General features: G+C 52.0%; 1 protein-coding gene across 2 annotated transcripts in view; it reads left to right on the plus strand.

Moving 5' to 3' along the window:
• Window positions 1-17,321, plus strand: part of Cit (citron rho-interacting serine/threonine kinase) — a 155,698-nt gene that overhangs the window by 124,107 nt on the left and 14,270 nt on the right. For both annotated transcript variants that reach the window (XM_029533619.1, XM_029533618.1), the window contains 12 exons: window positions 3,492-3,632; window positions 3,934-4,041; window positions 5,920-6,037; window positions 6,310-6,474; window positions 9,590-9,727; window positions 10,210-10,390; window positions 10,508-10,599; window positions 11,229-11,333; window positions 11,566-11,735; window positions 12,816-12,896; window positions 13,061-13,196; window positions 14,609-14,748. In XM_029533619.1, coding sequence (XP_029389479.1) covers window positions 3,492-3,632; window positions 3,934-4,041; window positions 5,920-6,037; window positions 6,310-6,474; window positions 9,590-9,727; window positions 10,210-10,390; window positions 10,508-10,599; window positions 11,229-11,333; window positions 11,566-11,735; window positions 12,816-12,896; window positions 13,061-13,196; window positions 14,609-14,748 — 1,575 coding nt within the window. The remainder of the gene's footprint in view (window positions 1-3,491; window positions 3,633-3,933; window positions 4,042-5,919; window positions 6,038-6,309; window positions 6,475-9,589; window positions 9,728-10,209; window positions 10,391-10,507; window positions 10,600-11,228; window positions 11,334-11,565; window positions 11,736-12,815; window positions 12,897-13,060; window positions 13,197-14,608; window positions 14,749-17,321) is intronic.

A 17,321-nucleotide genomic window follows, 5' to 3' on the forward strand; every position in this document is an offset into this window, starting at 1 on the left:
TGGCAAAGCCAGGAATAGCATGCCGAAGCCTGACTCAGCCCCACCTTCTCACTCGGGCTGAGAACGTTCCGGATAGATGTTTGAATAGACATCTGTCCAACATTGATCTGAACTGGAACTCAAACATTATCAAAAATAAGCCCAAAAAAAAAAAAAAAAAAAAGTAACCCTTACCAGCCAGAATACATTGGGATCCTGGGTTGTGGTGTGTGCTTCATAAGTTTAGCCACAACCAAAGGGTTGTCCTCAAGGGGCAGAGACTTTGAAAAGAGACAGACTTTGGAATTTTTAATGTCACCCAGCCCAAATCCCTCTCGTGACCGACTTCCCCTGGCGGATTTTACAGTGGTTCCTTCTCCCACCTCAGCCCTTTGGAAGTCCCGCAGAAGATGAGGGTCCATTCGCCCATTGGTTCGTGTCCGCCGACACAGGGAGGAAAGTCCCCTCCCCAGCTCGTTGTGCAGGCAAGCTCTGTGGCCCTCGACCAGGGTAGCTGCAGGGAACGTGAACATCACTGCCTAGTCTCCAGCCACCCCTAATTCCTAGAAAACCCTTTCCTTATTCTGAAGAGCATATGGCTGCCAAGTGCTCTGAAGCTAGTATGGCATCAGGAGTCAATATTAATAGTCAAGTTTGCTTTTATTCTTATTGACGTGTATGTGCCTGTCCGTATGAGTGTGGGTGCCTATGGGAGCCAGAGAGGACATTGAATTCCCCTGGACCTGGAGTTATAAGCGGTGGGGAGCTACCTGACCTGGATGCTGGGAACAGAACTGGAGTCCTCTAGGAGAGCATCAAGAGCTCTGACCACTGAGCTGTCTTTCCAGCCCCACGCTATGCGTGGGAATGCGGCTTTACTGGCTCAGTTGTTAATTGCCTAGTGTCTACAAGGGCTAGAGTTCAACCCCCAACAGAACAAAAGATAAAAGTTCAACACACACAAAACAAAAACAAAGAAGTCAAAAAACAACACACACTCATGAACAACAAATGTCCTTCACTAACATAGTTACCACGTGCCGGGTGTCTTAGTACCGTGAGTGAATTTGTTTGTATTGTTCTTGCAGGAACCCCATGGGAGACCTATGTTCTTCCTGGTCCCCTGCGTGGCATGGCACTAGCATGGTCTGTGTGTACTCCTTATGTAGTGAAGGGTTTCCATCTCTCGCTCCAGCTCAGCAAATCCTGACAGTCACTTGGCTGTTTGAGTAACCGTGCCATTGAGGCCCCTTAACCTATGAAATCATGCCTGTTCATCTGCACCGTTTGTTCTTGAGCATCTTCCCACCCCATACTCGCTCAGCGGATGTTGTGAAACTGCCGTCCTGCCAAACCGTTTCTCCTTCGCTCCGACCCATCCTTCCTGCTCCCTGCAGTTGCTCATGCTCCAGTTCTGTCACCAGCCGCCCCTCAGTTTCCTGTCGCTCTCATAAAGTGCTCAGGACAGGTCTAAGCACATCACCGAGGTCCACGTCCCCGGGGAGCCCTGACCCTCAAGCACACCCAGCTTAGCTTTTCTCCGGGCGGTGGATACATAGATGGCTTTGAGCAATATTCCACAGAGAACAAAGATCCCTTTCCCTAGTTTTGATTATAGTAAATAAACAGCCGTTTCCTGACGAGTCAGTGGAGCATGGGTGTGTTTAGTGTAGAGAAATATTTTTGGCCCAGCTGTCACCAGGTGGATCATTTGTGCCCGTGACATGTTTCTCTTGGTTCCTGCTTGCTAATTAATGTTCTCCTAAAACAGTAGAGGAAAGGAAGGAAGGAAATCACTTGGACTTTACGGGACCAAAACTTCCCTTCAAGGCAGGATCCTTCCTAATTGGTTTCTTTCTTTTTTTAAATAGGACTTTGGTTTATTTTAGAATGCTAAGCTATGTGCCTCAGGAGGGACTTTGCTCCTTGTTGGGTCAGACACATGACTGAGCCAGCCTGCTGGAGGAAGTGTTTATTTCCACTCACAGCTTCAGAGGAGCCATCCATCTCTGAGGGAGGTTTGGAGGGGTGGACACCATGGCAGCCAGAAGTGGAGAGCCTTGGAGGGTTCATGGCAAGATATAGTCCCCAAGGGTGTCTGGCTTCCACACAGGCCACGCCTCCTGTCACTTAGCCCCTCCTCAGGCTACCTGAGTGTCATACTGGGACTCCATCGAAGGCCCACCAGGCTGGAGCACCTAAGATCTAACTTCCTGGGAACTCACCTTCAAGACTCCCAGACATGCGCTACTAACCCCCTTCCGATGAAGCTTAGCATTAATTAAGTTGAGCCCTCTCTGGTGCCAAGTACAGCTGGGCTGGCGAGAAAGGCAGATGAGGAAGAGAAGGAAGAAGTATAGACAGAAGGACACAGACTGCCAAAATCTATGTGAGCACCTACTGTGTGTGACAGACACAGGAGATTGTCACCTGGGGAAGCAGGGTACACCACCCACTCAGGAAGAAGGAAGCCTGGGCACGGCAGCATGCCTGCAATAGAGTCAGGGTCTAAGCTGGGATCTAGGTGACCGACCGACCAACCGCAGGGTCAGGATTCTACTTAGCACAGCTCCATGCCTCAGGCAGTCATTACCATAGAGATGGGGAGCAAGACACTGGCAGGAAGCAGAGAAGGAAGAGGGCCAGGGACAGCCAGCTCTAAGGCCACTGTGCCTCTTGCTCTGTGGGGGATTGGGGACTGGGGGTGTCAGCCTTGGACTGTTTGAAAGCACCCACGATGATGTGTAATCTGCTTTCTTAACTTGCTTCCCCTTAGTCTGCAGAGTCTAGCTGGCCAAGGAAGACTGCAGTAGCTGCGGTTACACGATCACCTGAGGGTACATGAGATCAAACAGGGTCTCCCTGGACAGAACACATTTAGACAGGAGCTGCTTGACTTGTGTTTTAATAAGATTTTTTTTTTTTCAACACAAACTCTCTCCAGTGAAACTGAATTTTTTTCCTTGGGTTTGACCAGTTCCTGTTGCATAGCTAGGTCCTTCTTCCTTTGTCCCTACACTGTAGAAATATATCCTCTGATTGTGGCTATTTATCTACGCGGGGACAACCTTCAAGTCAGGGCTGATGTGACTTGTCTTTGTGCATACCACAGAGCCTGTACAGTGGCTTTTCTGATCACTCACTGAGGTCTAGGACACGCCCAAGTGGGACAAATGGAACGGATTCTCACTGCTTCGCTTTCAGCTCTGGGCTGTGCTCCGAGGTGCCAAATGGCTGCCTTTGTAACACAGAATGAGCGGTTCTGGACTTTAGCTGCCTTGCGATATGAAATAACAGAGATGTAGCCTTCATAGGGGGTCCTAGAAACCTCTTTTCAGCCGTGTCCTCCTGTCTTGGAGTAGAAAACAACCAGCAACTCTGGAAGGAGTTGCTCTCACAAGGGAACTTCCTGCGCCCTGCGGGTAGCCGGTTGTGGGGAGCGGGATCGGGGTGGGAACAGGACAGCACCGAGTGCGGCGTCAAGCCTCTTTCCATCCCCTCCGTCTCGCCAGCAAGCCAAGTTGCAGCAGCAGATGGACCTGCAGAAGAGCCACATCTTCAGACTGACGCAAGGGCTGCAGGAGGCACTGGACCGGGCGGATCTGCTGAAGACAGAAAGGAGCGACCTGGAGTACCAGCTGGAAAACATTCAGGTGAGGGCCAGCAGGGGGCGCTGCGGACTCCCGCTGCCTGCTCCTGCCCCTCCCACTTCCCCTCCTCCCCCTCCTCCCTCTTTGCCTCTTCCCTCCTCCTAGGCCGCCCCTGATGCTTCTTCTCCATTGTTGCTGCCCTTCGGTTGTTTGCTGCCTGTATTCCTCATTCAGTTAGGGCGGGCACCATGACCCACAGAGCCACCTTGCATTTCCTACCTGACCGTTCATGTTATTAAGCACCAGATCCAAACATAATGCTTCCGCCCACCTCTGAGGCAGTCCTTGTTCCTACGGAATTTAGGTTCTCTACTCTCACGAGAAAGTGAAGATGGAAGGCACAATCTCTCAACAAACCAAACTCATCGATTTCCTGCAAGCCAAAATGGACCAGCCCGCCAAAAAGAAAAAGGTGAGTTGTGGCGCCCAACAGCCAGAGTGGGCGACCTCGCTCCCTCCGCCTCCCGTGACTTGGTAGCTACCGCTGTGACAAGTAACCTCAGAAACGGAAGGAAAATGTACATTTTTGTTTGTTCTGGGTTGAGAGCCCAGTCCAAGTCTAATCAGAGTGGCCTTTATCATGGGCGACCATTGGTCAAGACCGGCAGATGACCGCTCTGTACGGGAGTGTTGTTTCCTCCTGCTCCTGCAGAGAAAGCTAGGCTGGAGCAAGGGGTCATCTGCCGAGGGGATGGGCTTCTGCAGAGGTTGAATATTAGGTCTGAAGGTCATGTGTGTCTGAGAGTTTAGCAGGTCACATGCCTGAGCCTCTAGGGCACGTGTCACCTACGTGGGTCTCTGGGAAGCACTCGGGATTGATCTAGTCCACTGCTTTTTATTTAGCTTCCTGCTTTGGTCCCTTTTGAGATAGAATTTTGCAACGTGGCTCATGCTGGACTTAAAACTCATGATGGTTTTGCCTTCGGAGCGCTGGGATTGCAGGCAATCCTAATACTCAGGCCCTCCCATAGTCCCATGCTGTTAAATGGCTCCCAGACACAGGAAGTTGAAGTGGCTTGCTTTAAAGCTTGACAGCTGTTTTTCTCCAGCGCCACACTCTGCTTTAAACCATAACAACAGGGGAAAACCAGGATGACAAGCCGGCCGTGACATATGAGGCCCTAGGCTCAGTCATTTGAGGGGTGGTGGGGGGGGGGGTTAGCTGTGGCCCAGGTCATAAGAGGGTTCCTGTGAGGCGACTGCCCTGTCCACAGGCTCCCCACTGGCTGCAGCTCTCCTCCTAGGTTGTTGGACAGTTCCATCTGAATGCCAGGAAGGTTTCTAAGGGCTTGGTATTTCCTCCCAGGGGTCTTAGCACACTGTAGCAATCATGGCAGCAGTGTTTAGGGAAGTCAGAGGAAGGGACCAGCGGACCAATGCCCTTGGTTGGCCTCTGTGTCACCTGGTTCCTGTCTGCTGCACACAGTTCTCCAAGGCTGTGTCTCGATGCACTGGCCACAGGAGGGTTTTTTTTCACATGCCATGTTATCATATATTCTTGCGAAAGCTCATGATATTTAATCTTTTTTTTTTTATCCTGGCAGCGGACTATTGTCTGATTGTGTCCTTGACGTTAGGATGTTTTGCGTTCGTTTTCCTGTTAATTGATTCTTTTTTTCTTTTGTCAGACACATGATTCCATTTTTTTTCCTCTTCTGTGTACCGTAACTCTCTGTTGATTTTTTTGTTTATTTTTTTAGTGAGCCCTTTGTTTTGATATCATCTTAGCATTTGTTTTTCGACTTTTGCTTTCTTTTTAAAAAAAAATAAAACCAGCCTGAACGCCCCCTCCCCCTCCCCCTCCCCGTGTCTTGTCACTAAGCACCATGAGACAAGTTCAAAGGCAAGACGGACCTCTGAACCATCGCCACCTCTCCCGGCTCCATACTCCATCCACCCTCATTACACTTTTTTGAGGGGCAAAGACTCTCGGGAAATGGCCCTCCTGTCTTGGGACTGCTAAAGGACGAGGTGGTGGCAGTTGAAGCAGCATCTTTAACCCTCTCGGTGAAAGCCTCCGCACCGCTCCTTTTTTTTTTTTTTTTTTTCAGCTGACTGGAATGGGCTGAGGCTCAGCCTCCCCTCCCCCTCCCCTTCATATGCCATTTTTTTTCCCCCCAAACACACTTACAGTGAGTATATGCCTGGCCTTGGTGGCTTGCTCCTCCCGAGCCAGCTCTCCTTTAGCCTGGGTCTCCGGTACCAGTTTCTAGGAGTTAGGAGATATCTCTGTTTCCATTGCTAGGGTTTATTTAGTCGACGGAAAGAGGACCCTGCTTTGCCCACACAGGTTCCTCTGCAGTACAATGAGCTGAAGGTAGCCCTGGAAAAGGAGAAAGCGCGCTGCGCCGAGCTGGAGGAGGCCCTTCAGAAGACCCGCATCGAACTCCGCTCCGCGCGGGAGGAAGGTAGGAGCTCTCGGAAAACCTTCAGAACCACGGAGCAGGCCGAAGACCAGTCCCCCAGGAGACTGGCCAGGACTAGTTGAGCATCTCTGCGGGCCATTCCAGGTGTTCATTCCAGGCGCGTCCCCAATCTAAAAGTCTTGAAGTCGCTGAGTTAGCACAACATCTGCCCTTTTGGTCTCGGGTCCTTGAAAGACAGCCGTGGGCAACCTTCCTAGTCTGGGGCATTAGGTGGCTGAGCCAACTGAAAGGCTTTGTGACTGGTGTTTCCGCAGCTGCCCACCGCAAAGCCACGGACCACCCGCACCCATCTACGCCAGCCACTGCGAGGCAGCAGATCGCCATGTCTGCCATTGTGCGGTCGCCTGAGCACCAGCCCAGTGCCATGAGCCTGCTCGCCCCACCATCCAGCCGCAGAAAGGAGTCATCAACTCCAGAGGGTACGCTCTCGTCGTCACTGTCTGTTTTCTATTGTTGAAACATCTGAAACCGGGTTGTTCATAAAGAAAAGTTGTTTGTTGGGCTGAGAAAGTCAAGAGTGTGGTACCAGCCAGCTTCTCGCAAGGGCGGAGGGAACCGTGTAGCTAGACAGGGCATGGCATGGCAGCCCAGGTCATCCCTGCTCTTGTAAAACCCCAGTGCAGTCATGGGAAGCCTGTCCTCATGACACCAGTCTAAGGTTACTATAAGTCTCCTTCCCTGTCTGTTTCCCAGAGTCAGCGTCGCCACAGTAGCTCATGTTAATATTCAGTCCCATCCAGCCTGGTCTACAGAGTGAGTTCCAGGACAGCCAAGGCTACACAGAGAAACCCTGTCTTGAACCCCCCCCCCCCAAAAAAAAGATTATGTTTCAAGAATATGAGACAGTCTGGTGGTGCATATCTCTAATCCCAGCCCTCAGGAGGTAATGGCTGGCGGATGGCTGTGAGTTTCAGGCCAGCCAGGGCTACACAGTGAGACCCTGTCTAAAAGCAGCCACTGTGGACCTGAGAGAACTAACCTATGCTCCTTAGGTCCACCTTTAAAAATCTCACCAAGGCGTTCCTGCATGCGCCCTGCAAGCTGTCTCGGTGTCATTTAAAGTGCTTTGTAAGAGTGTACTAGGTGTTCCACCCTCTGGCAAAGAAGTCCGCAGTGTTCCATGTGTGGCAATAAGAGTCCCCTACCAAACCAGACCTGCCCGTGCTGCCACAGCGCCTTACAGGACATCCTGTGTTTCTGGGTGTAGCTGGGGAGTGAATCCTTAGGAAATGAATGAGTGGGTGAAAGGTTAAGACCACTTCAAATGTGACCAACTGGCGACCAGTTGCTAGGACCACTGACCGTGTAAAGGATTTCCTTTGTGGTCTCAAAAGTACTTTTTGTCACACAGAGACAAAAAGGACCTTTGAAAAAGGTGAGGAAGGTGGTTTGAGGAGCCTTGGGAAAGCAGTGGCGAGCTGCCAGTCAGCCCCTGGCTCCCTGCCAGCCTTCTGCCAGCCTTCTTAGGTTGTGAATTTTGATGACACTGTCTTGTTGCTGTGTTTATGGGACAGTTTGGTTAGAATGCTTAACTCTAAAAGCCTTCCAGATGGGAGAGAATCATCATTGTCTGCCAGGTGTCCATTGTCTGCCAGGTGTCCACTGACAGGTGTTCATTGTCAGGTGTCTACCGACAGGTGTCCACTGACAGATGTTCACTGACAGGTGTTCATTGTCAGGTGTCCACCAACAGGTGTCCACTGACAGATGTTCACTGACAGGTGTTCANATGTTCACTGACAGGTGTTCATTGTCAGGTGTCCACCAACAGGTGTCCACTGACAGATGTTCACTGACAGGTGTTCATTGTCAGGTGTCCACCAATAGGTGTCCACCGACATGTGTCCACTGACAGGTGTTCATTGTCAGGTGTCTACCAACAGGTGTCCACCGACAGGTGTCCACTGACAGGTGTTCATTGTCAGATGTCTACCAACAGGTGTCCACTGACAGGTGTTCATTGTCAGGTGTCCACTGACAGGTGTTCATTGTCAGGTGTCTACCAACAGGTGTCCACTGACAGGTGTCCACTGACAGGTGTTCATTGTCAGGTGTCCACCAATAGGTGTCCACTGACAGTTGTCCACTGACAGGTGTTCATTGTCGGGTGTTCATTGTCAAATGTCCACCAACAGGTGTCCAGGAGCAGGTTTCTGCTCACCGTGGTTTCCCATATCCCTGCTGGTGTGTATCATACCCTCTGGGTATTGCTGCGTGCATTTGTGTCACATCACATCACTGATTCCTCACAACTTCCCGAGAAGAGGGCGTGGCTCAGTGAGGAGACCCCAGTCAGTAGAGCTGGGTTTGGCGTATGTTCCAAGCTTCTCTCTGTAAAGTTGCCTCTGGGTCACTGTTGATGAAGAGCCAGAAAATGGGGGAGTGAGAAGGGAAATAGGAATGTAAGACTCAGTTCTCCAGACATAAAAAGTTTTGAAAAAAGGTTATTCGTGGAGAAAAAAAACTGCACGTAAAAGAATTCTTCAGTCAGTTCTTAATTTAATAACAAATTCTGCTTCGTAATTACTACTTTTAAACTGAATTCTGTGAAAAGCACTAGATCTATCTTTCATGACTAAATGTTTACAAATAACATTATTAGGGCTGGGCTGGTGGGGCACACCTTCAGTCTCAGAATTCAGGAGGCAGAGGTCTGGACAGGCAAATTGCAGTGAGTTCAAGCCAGCATGGTCTACGCAATGAATGAGTTCCACACCAGCCAGGACTACAGACAACCCCTGCGTCTGTCTGTCTGCAGAAAGTCTGCCTCTCTCCCTCTCCCCACCTCTGTCGACCACTAACCTACTTTCTCTCTGTGGCTCTGCCATCCTTGGTCTCTCAAACGCAAGGGCCTGTACTCTACACAGCTGTCCGTGACTGGCTTATTTTCCAGAACACAGCGCTCTGTGGTACCAACCCACACTGAAGCGTGTCACTGCCCTGCCGGTCTTTTTTTCTTTACACAGCTAAATAATATTTCATTGCCCTGGTGGTGCGTGTCACCCGTTACGCTGCAGAGGGTCGCTTGAGCTGCCTCTGCTTGCTGGCTGCTGTGAGCTGAGTCACTGTGAGCAATACACAGTTTTCATGTGGGGGTGTGTGTAGCTTCTGTCCTCTTGGGCATGAAGCTAGGAGTGGAAATTGCTGGAATAATGTATACCTCGTAGTCTATCTATAGCTTTTGGAGGCACTGTCCTCCTGGGTCCGAAGGTACCACTTTCCATGCCCATCCCCCGAGGGATGTGTGAGCAGTGCCATTTCTCTGCGCCTGCTTCTACCCTGGTTTCCCATTTCTCAGACTCTAGACAGTCTAGTGACAGGGCACCTTGCTGTGGCTTTAATTTGCATGTTTCCTAAGGCTAGCATCTTTTCAGGTTCTTTGGGCCTGTTTTTCCTCTTTGGGGGGATATCTAGTCAAAGTACTGGGTCGTGAGAACTCCTAATAGCTTCTTGGAGTCGATCTTAGTGGTGCCGGTCTCTCCCGTCCCTTGAATTCTCTCTTCACTTCCAGCTAACCTTTTTTTTTCCCCTTAGAATTCAGCCGGCGTCTGAAAGAGCGTATGCACCACAACATCCCTCACCGGTTTAACGTGGGCCTGAACATGCGAGCCACCAAGTGCGCTGTGTGTCTGGATACTGTGCACTTTGGACGCCAGGCATCCAAATGTCTCGGTAAGAGCTGCAGCTGTGTGTCTTGTCGGACACCTCCATGTCTCTGTCTGGAACATCCATCGGTCAGGTGGAGGCGATGTTCTAAACTGTCCCATGATACATTCACCGCCAAAGCTTTTCCCTTCAGTGGGAGGGAGGACGCTGCTTTTTCTCACGACCCCCACGTCAGTGTTCAAAATGCCTCCACCTTGGTTAATTTTCAAGCGGCTTCGTATCAGGCCAGTCTCTCCCCTGCTGGCTTGAACACCATGAACATGCAAGCATGTTCCCACACACACCTCTGTGGGCAGTGTAGCCTGAAGCCAGGAAACCTGGGCCAAGGGCAGTGGCCCTCAGTGTCCCTGTGGGGGCCTGGCACCTGGGGAAGTATTGGGTAGCTTTGCGTGCCCAGCTTCCCTTGCAGTCCTGCTGGGGGCGGACAAGCTCGGGGCCTGGCTGGAAGGCCGCTGCGTGTCTTCAGGTTCTCGGTTGCTCTCCTCTAGAATGTCAAGTGATGTGTCACCCCAAATGCTCCACCTGCTTGCCCGCCACCTGTGGCCTGCCTGCTGAATATGCCACACACTTCACTGAGGCCTTCTGCCGGGACAAAATGAACTCCCCGGGGCTCCAGAGCAAGGAGCCGGGCAGCAGCTTGCACCTGGAAGGGTGGATGAAAGTACCCAGGTGCCCTGCAGGGTGGGGTGGGGGTGCTGGCGGGGGTCACAGGGAAGTCTTTGAGGAAGCCCTCCCGCTTGCTTCTCCATTCTGAATCAGTTTTTCTGTCCATCTTTCTTCCCCCAGGAATAACAAGCGGGGACAGCAAGGCTGGGACAGGAAGTACATTGTCCTGGAGGGGTCAAAAGTCCTCATCTATGACAATGAAGCCAGAGAAGGTAAATTAGTCATTCGGGGGAATGTCATTGCACGTGGCTAACCCAGGCCTCCGAGTGCTGGAGTGAATGAAGGCTTTGTGTTCAGTGTTGGGTTTTATTTATTAATTAATTAATTTGTTTTTTTTGTTGCACTGCCTCGAAAGCCTTCTCTACTTTCCCAAAGTTAGAAGCCAGGTGACTTCTCTAAAGGTTATTGGTGCGATACTCGATCTATAGGTCTCCCCCTTGAAGGACCCGCAGGGTGCTGCCCTGAAGACCCCACCTGCTAACACACCAGAGAGCTTCCGCCTCAGTGAACTAGCCACAAATCCGCAGCGGCGTCAGAAAGCTGACTGTGCCCTCATCTGACACACTTTATTTATTTTTTTTATCTTCCCCCCTCTGCCTGTCTGCACCTCTTTCTGTTCTGTGTCCTCCTGTGGCTCTTTACGCGCCTCTGCCCTCCTCTGCTCTGCTCTCTCTCTCCTCTCCTCTCCTCTGCTCACCCCTTCTCTCTCCTCCTCTCCTCTCCACACCTCTCCTCCACTCCTCTCCTCTCCCCTCCTCTCTTTTCTTCCCTCTTCTCTCTCTTCTCTTGTTCTTGGTCCTGTTCTTTTGTTTTTCTTTCCAACCTTCCTCTTTGCACCAAGCTGGACAGAGGCCGGTGGAAGAATTTGAGCTGTGCCTTCCCGACGGGGACGTATCTATTCACGGTGCCGTTGGTGCTTCTGAACTTGCAAATACAGCCAAAGCAGGTGAGTGGGACCCAGAAGAGCCCCGCCCAGGAGGCCTGCTGGGTTTGACAGACTGAGCGGAGCAGGATGCTCTGCCAAGGAGGGACCACCCCTGTCCAGTCCCCCATCTTAGCAGGAACTCATGTTACAGGGTCTGATGGGATTCTGAGGCTGTGACATCATCGGCCAGCCCTGTTGGGGGGTGGGGGGTGGGGCCTCCATGGCCAACCCTGTGCTCTCTGAAATCTTGTAGATGTCCCATACATCCTGAAGATGGAGTCTCACCCACACACCACCTGCTGGCCCGGGAGAACCCTCTACTTGCTAGCACCCAGCTTCCCCGACAAGCAGCGCTGGGTCACCGCCTTAGAATCTGTCGTCGCAGGTGGGAGAGTTTCTAGGGAAAAGGCCGAAGCCGATGCTGTGAGTACCGAGGGTTCGGGGCTGCTCTGTAGGGTGCGCGGCCTTGGGCACTGACTGTATCTGCAGGGGTTTCCTGCCCCTGCTCCTTCTGAGAGCAGATGGCTGTACGAGAGTCATGACTGTGCAGAGCAGGGGCAGGGGAAACTGCGGTGTCTGCCTGGAGCAGCCTCACTGCAGCCTTTATAAGGAAGCCCCTCCTGTTGACCCCCTGGGGTCCTCGAGTCATAAGCACTTTGATTCGAAACTCCCCCCCCCCCCAGGGAGATGCCAGTGTGCCCATGAGCACCTGCGCTCCAGGAAGCTGGACACAGTCTGTCCAGCTGCCCCTGCAGCGCCTGCTCTCTGCAGGCAGGTCTGAAATCCCACGCGTCCTTAAGATGTAGCAAACATTGCTGCTGTGCCTCCATCGGCACCGCTCCCCCGGGAATATCCCCGGGTGCAGACCGAGCTCATCGCTCACTGGCGTTGGCGCCGCTGAAGAGGAAGCAGCACTTTATAGACACGTAGTAGTAGGAGGGTTCTTGACTGTGAGCCTCGGGAAGAATTGTGTCCTGTTCCACACATGAGCCTTTTTTTCCTGAAATGTGCGTTAATGTGTGTACAATAGGCATGTGACCGTATTTCCTGTGAGCATCAGCCAGTGTGGGTTGAGGTAAAGAGAACTGGAAGCTCGGCTTGCTCAGGACGCCCGAGCTTGTGTGTTCTTGCTGCAGCTGGAGGTGGGGAAGGGGCCTCCCTAACAGCTTGTTAACCCTCCGCACCTTTGTCCTACCATTTCCTGTCGCGAGCGGCATAGCATCCCTGCCTCGGTCACTCACTCGTGTGTGTCAGCACCAAGCTAACTTAGGGCTGCACTGGAGGAGCCGTTAACAATGACCTGGGGTTTCAGTCAGAAGTTGTGACCAGAGCCCAGGGGCACAGTTCAGGGGGGCTGAGCACTTGGCCTGGCCTCTGTGAGGGTGTGGTCCACTGTGTGCCATGGAGCGTGACTTTAGGTTACCGTCCCTCTGGATGGCTTGGTCACAAGTAGTTTGAATTTACTCTGCCCTGTCTTTTCTGTGTGCTTTCACACATGGAAAGAAATTACTTGGAAACTCTCTGCTGAAGCTGGAGGGCGACGACCGGCTTGACATGAACTGCACCCTGCCCTTCAGCGACCAGGTAGGTCACCCGGGGAGCGGGCACGGTCAACTGGTGGCCGGCTGCAGGCACGCGCTGTCAGGACGGGGGTGGGGGGGTGGGGGAGCGGGGTTCCTTTGCTGCTGTTGAGCATGGGGATTATCGCGGTGTCTGGCTCACTTCTTCTCTGGCCCTCTGCCCGGCAGGTGGTGCTGGTGGGCACGGAGGAAGGCCTCTACGCGCTCAATGTCTTGAAAAACTCCTTAACCCACATCCCAGGGATTGGCGCAGTCTTCCAAATTTACATCATCAAGGACCTGGAGAAACTGCTCATGATAGCAGGTGGGAGGCCTAGCACCAAGTAGCTTCATGGTTGGCTTTTACGGGCAGCACACGGAGAGCAAAGTGTCCTGAAGATGCGCAGAGACAGCCTCCTGGTGGCAGGCTGGAGCAACAGCGTCCCTGTCCCTTCTCCTTGTGTCTGTGCTGGTGCCAAGTCTCAGCTGATGGGCCTTTGTCTACGTTTAGTTCCCTTTCCATGTCCACTTCACCAGCCTGACACTCTGAAAGAACACCGACCATTCGGCCTCGTGCAGAGTGCTGGGTTAGCTCTCATTGCTGTAATGAAATACCCGAGACCAGGCTTCTGATGGAGAAAAGAGGTTTATTTACCCCACGGCCCCAGAGGTTCAAAATCCCAGAGGGCATCGTGCCCCGCTTGGTGAAAAGTTCCCCTTGTCTGCGTGACCTCACCCAGAGAGCATGCAGCTGGGAGCCAGCAGATTATCACCACACAAAAACACTGGATAGCCAAGGCTTGCTCCTTTATAGAGCCTCTCCTAAGTTCATGGGAGCTGCTCTCTGGGGCCTAAGACCTCCCGTTAGACCCTGGGTGGGCTTATGTCTTTACCTGTTTCATTTTGTGTGTGTGTGGGGGGGGGGGCACCCTGCAAGGCCTCATAGACTTGAGTCAAGTCAAACTTCGTGTTTCTGTTTGAGACGGGTTTTCAGGTAGCCCAGGCTGACCCTGGACTCCTGATCCTTCTCTTTCCCACGTGTTGGAATTCTGGGACTATCCCATCAGGCCCTGTGTGGGCTGTGACCTCTCAGGAGCTGGCCTGCTGCACCCAAGACACCTATGATATGGTTGCTATAGGGTCCTTCCTGTGTTCATGAGTGTGCAGACCCCTCCTCTGGATTCGTACTCGCCAACGTTTAGCTACACGGTTTTCCTTTCTGAACACATACATTTACTTATATATTTTTTTAACATTTGAGTTAACTGTAGGTATGAACCCCAGATCTAAAGCGTGGGCGGAGACAAGACCGCGCATGCTGGTCAAGGGTGTCCCTTCTCAGAAAATCCAAAAACCTCCCACTCGGTCTCAGACTGGGTGTCACCATGGCATCACCCAGTGGAACATTCCTTCCTTGATCTCAGTTGCTGGGTCTCAGTCAAAATGCAGGACCCCCCCATCCCCAAGCTACCGTATAGAGTAAACTGTAAGCCGCAGAGCTTACAGAAACACACAGGAATTCCACGTGTAGACTTGGGTCCCATCCGCTAGGTATCTCATTTTATACGCAGATATTCCAGACTCAGAAGCCTGTCTGCCCCCTCATCTTGGATGAGGAGCACCCCCTGAGTTTGTCCACAGAGGCTCCTGTGGTTTTGAGTCACGGGTAAAGCAGTTGTCCCCCGTGTCTTCACTGGTGGGGCCCCTGACCACAGCTAGCTGCTCCTTTCCTCTCAGGTGAAGATCGGGCTCTGTGCCTGGTGGACGTGAAGAAGGTGAAGCAGTCCCTGGCGCAGTCACACCTGCCCGCCCAGCCCGACGTCTCCCCCAACATATTCGAAGCCGTCAAAGGCTGCCACTTGTTCGCTGCTGGCAAGGTAACTCGCCTCCTCCCCCCTCCAGGCTTTCGCTGGTGGAATGTTCTGGAAATCAGGCCTCCCCTTCTCACCAAACGTACTGAGTTGACCTTAAAAATTGGACCTGCGAACACTTGGGTTCCTTCTGGTACTGAAGTAATTTGGGTAGACGTGTGACATTGGCCCAGGCTTTGGGTCTGAGGGAAATGTCTGAGGAGCTGGGAAGCTGATGGCGGAAATCCGGGGTCACAGAGGGTTAGAGAACAAGTTTGTGTGTGATGAGCCTCTGCAGAACAATACTCGGGAGGCAGAGGCGGCCAGAGCTCTGAGTGCAAGGTCAGACTGGTCTACAGAGCGAGTTCCAAGCCTGCTGCAGATGTGTCCTGAGGCCCTGTCTCAAAACAAACCAAAAATAATCTGGGAAAAAAAAAGGTGATTCGACACAGAAAGTGTGTTTACTACTAGAAACTTAGTAATTCTAAGTTATATTTATTTGGTGGTTCCTCTGTGCCTGCCACCGATTGGCTCCAGAACCACCGCTAGCAACAAAACAAAAACGCCAAGATGCTACGGACCTCTGCTGTGCGGTGATGGGGTCCCGTGCTCTCTGCCCTGCCTCCATCATCTCTGCCTCCATCATCCCTAGATGGCTTACAATGCTAGTGCGGGCAGTGTCCTGTAACTTGATGGGACAGTGCTGAGACAAAGGCCTCCAGACTGGTGTGTGCTGACACCGTTGTGCCCTCGCCCAAGTCCTTTTGGTCTGTGGATTGGTTCTGCAGTGTTAGTAGCCAATGGTTACTACACTGTTCATAGGGTCACCCAGCTTGTGCGGCAACCGCACTCCCCGCTAAGCCCTCTTGCTGGTCCAATGCCTTGCATTTCGCTCCTGTTCATCTCTTTTGTGGGGAGTTGTGTTGCTTGGAATATGATCTCATACTGTAGTCCAAGCTGGCCTCAAACTCATGGCAACATTGCCCCAGCCTTCAAACTGCCAACGCTGCAGGCCTGAGTTGCCATGCCTGGCTACTTTGTTAATCTTTAAAAAGGAGCAGCTTCTGGCTGGGAAAGGCAGCTCTGCCTAAGCCTGATGATCCAAGAATGTCTCCAGGACCCACAGAGTGAGCTGGATAAGAAACTGGAAGGGTTCCCCCCCCCAAGGCTATGCATTGTCCTCTGACTACTGTTTTAGCTGCACCTTGTGTCTGTAGATGTGTATGTTTTTCATTACCATCCCATGGATTTTAAAGTTTCTCCTATGAACAGTGAGTTACTTAGAAATGTACATGTCGGTTTCCAAAAATAACTTAAAAATTACAAATCACTCCTTCTATTGTTTGGAATCCTAAATCCAATGTGAAATGTGCTTGTAAATTGTAAAGCCTCATGCTGAATTGTGTTGCACAACCTCCCCAACCCCAGAAGCAGCATCTCCAGTCATTGGCGTTTTTCCTCTCTGCCCTTCAGTTAGGGATCTATGTGCAGTGGGTCTCTTTTCAGTCTCAGTGGGAGATAAAAGCCTGACTGTAGGAGGCAGAAATAGAATCTTCATTAAAACTCCATAGCCACCGACCTGACTGAATAACTTCTCCTCTGGACCCAAATGTGTTTGTTCTTGTTTCCACTGGGCGAAGTTTCCCATGGATCTGTCTGTCTGTCTGTCCGTCATGGCTGGGAAGGCGTGGCAGCCGGAGCTCGGAGCCCGAGGCTGTTGGCTCAGGCCCATGTGTAGCAGACAGCAGATAGGAGTGCTGGCCCTCTTCAGGCTCCCTCCTCTCCAGCCATATTCTGTGTGGGACCCCAGCCCATTGCCGGCCACCCCATCATGGTGGTGGTTAGTTGCTAACTGGGCAATCTAGAACCTCCTGGGAGAGGAGCCCCTCTGCATGCCTTTGGGGGATATAAACCCATATGAGCCACACAGGTAATGTGGGGTGGCCCATTCCCATTCCCTAAGCAGGGCACCCTGGATTGTATAACTGAGCAACTCGCGCTGAGAACGCTCCAGTGTGCATGCTTTTGTCTCTCTCCGCCCCCACCTGCTCCAGCTCCTGTTGACCTGTTTTCCATTACAGCCTCAGACTAACCCCTTCACTGAGAACCAGGTCAAACCCTGTCCCCTATGCATTGCTATGTCGGAGGATATGATCACAGCACCAGATAAGAAGCCCAGACTGAGATAATCCACTCTGGGAAGGGCCTAACTGTGCCCAAGGTGTATGTCCTCAAATCATCAAGGGGTTCCAAATCATCAAGTTGACAGTGGAGATGAACCACCTCACAAAACTCCCTAGTACCTACCCCTCACCTTCCTCGTGTGTCACCCTGTCCTCCCCAACTCAGTAATGTCAAAAAAGTCTGTCTCCACCCAAAGGCACAGGTATGAACTGTGAGATGCCACATGGCCCCTAGACCTTCTCTTTTGTCCCAGCTAAGTCAGTGAGTCCCAAACCAGGAGACATATGGTAACATGTAGACAGTTGTGGTTATCACAAGTGAAGGGCACGCCACAGGCATCTGGTGGTTAGGGCTACGGTGCTCCCACTGTCCTCCAGTGTACAGGTGGTCCCTGCCTCCGTCACAGACAATGATCT

The sequence above is a fragment of the Mus pahari genome, chromosome 23, assembly GCF_900095145.1.
Source record: "Mus pahari chromosome 23, PAHARI_EIJ_v1.1, whole genome shotgun sequence".
In the NCBI taxonomy this organism is placed as follows: Eukaryota; Metazoa; Chordata; class Mammalia; order Rodentia; family Muridae; genus Mus; species Mus pahari.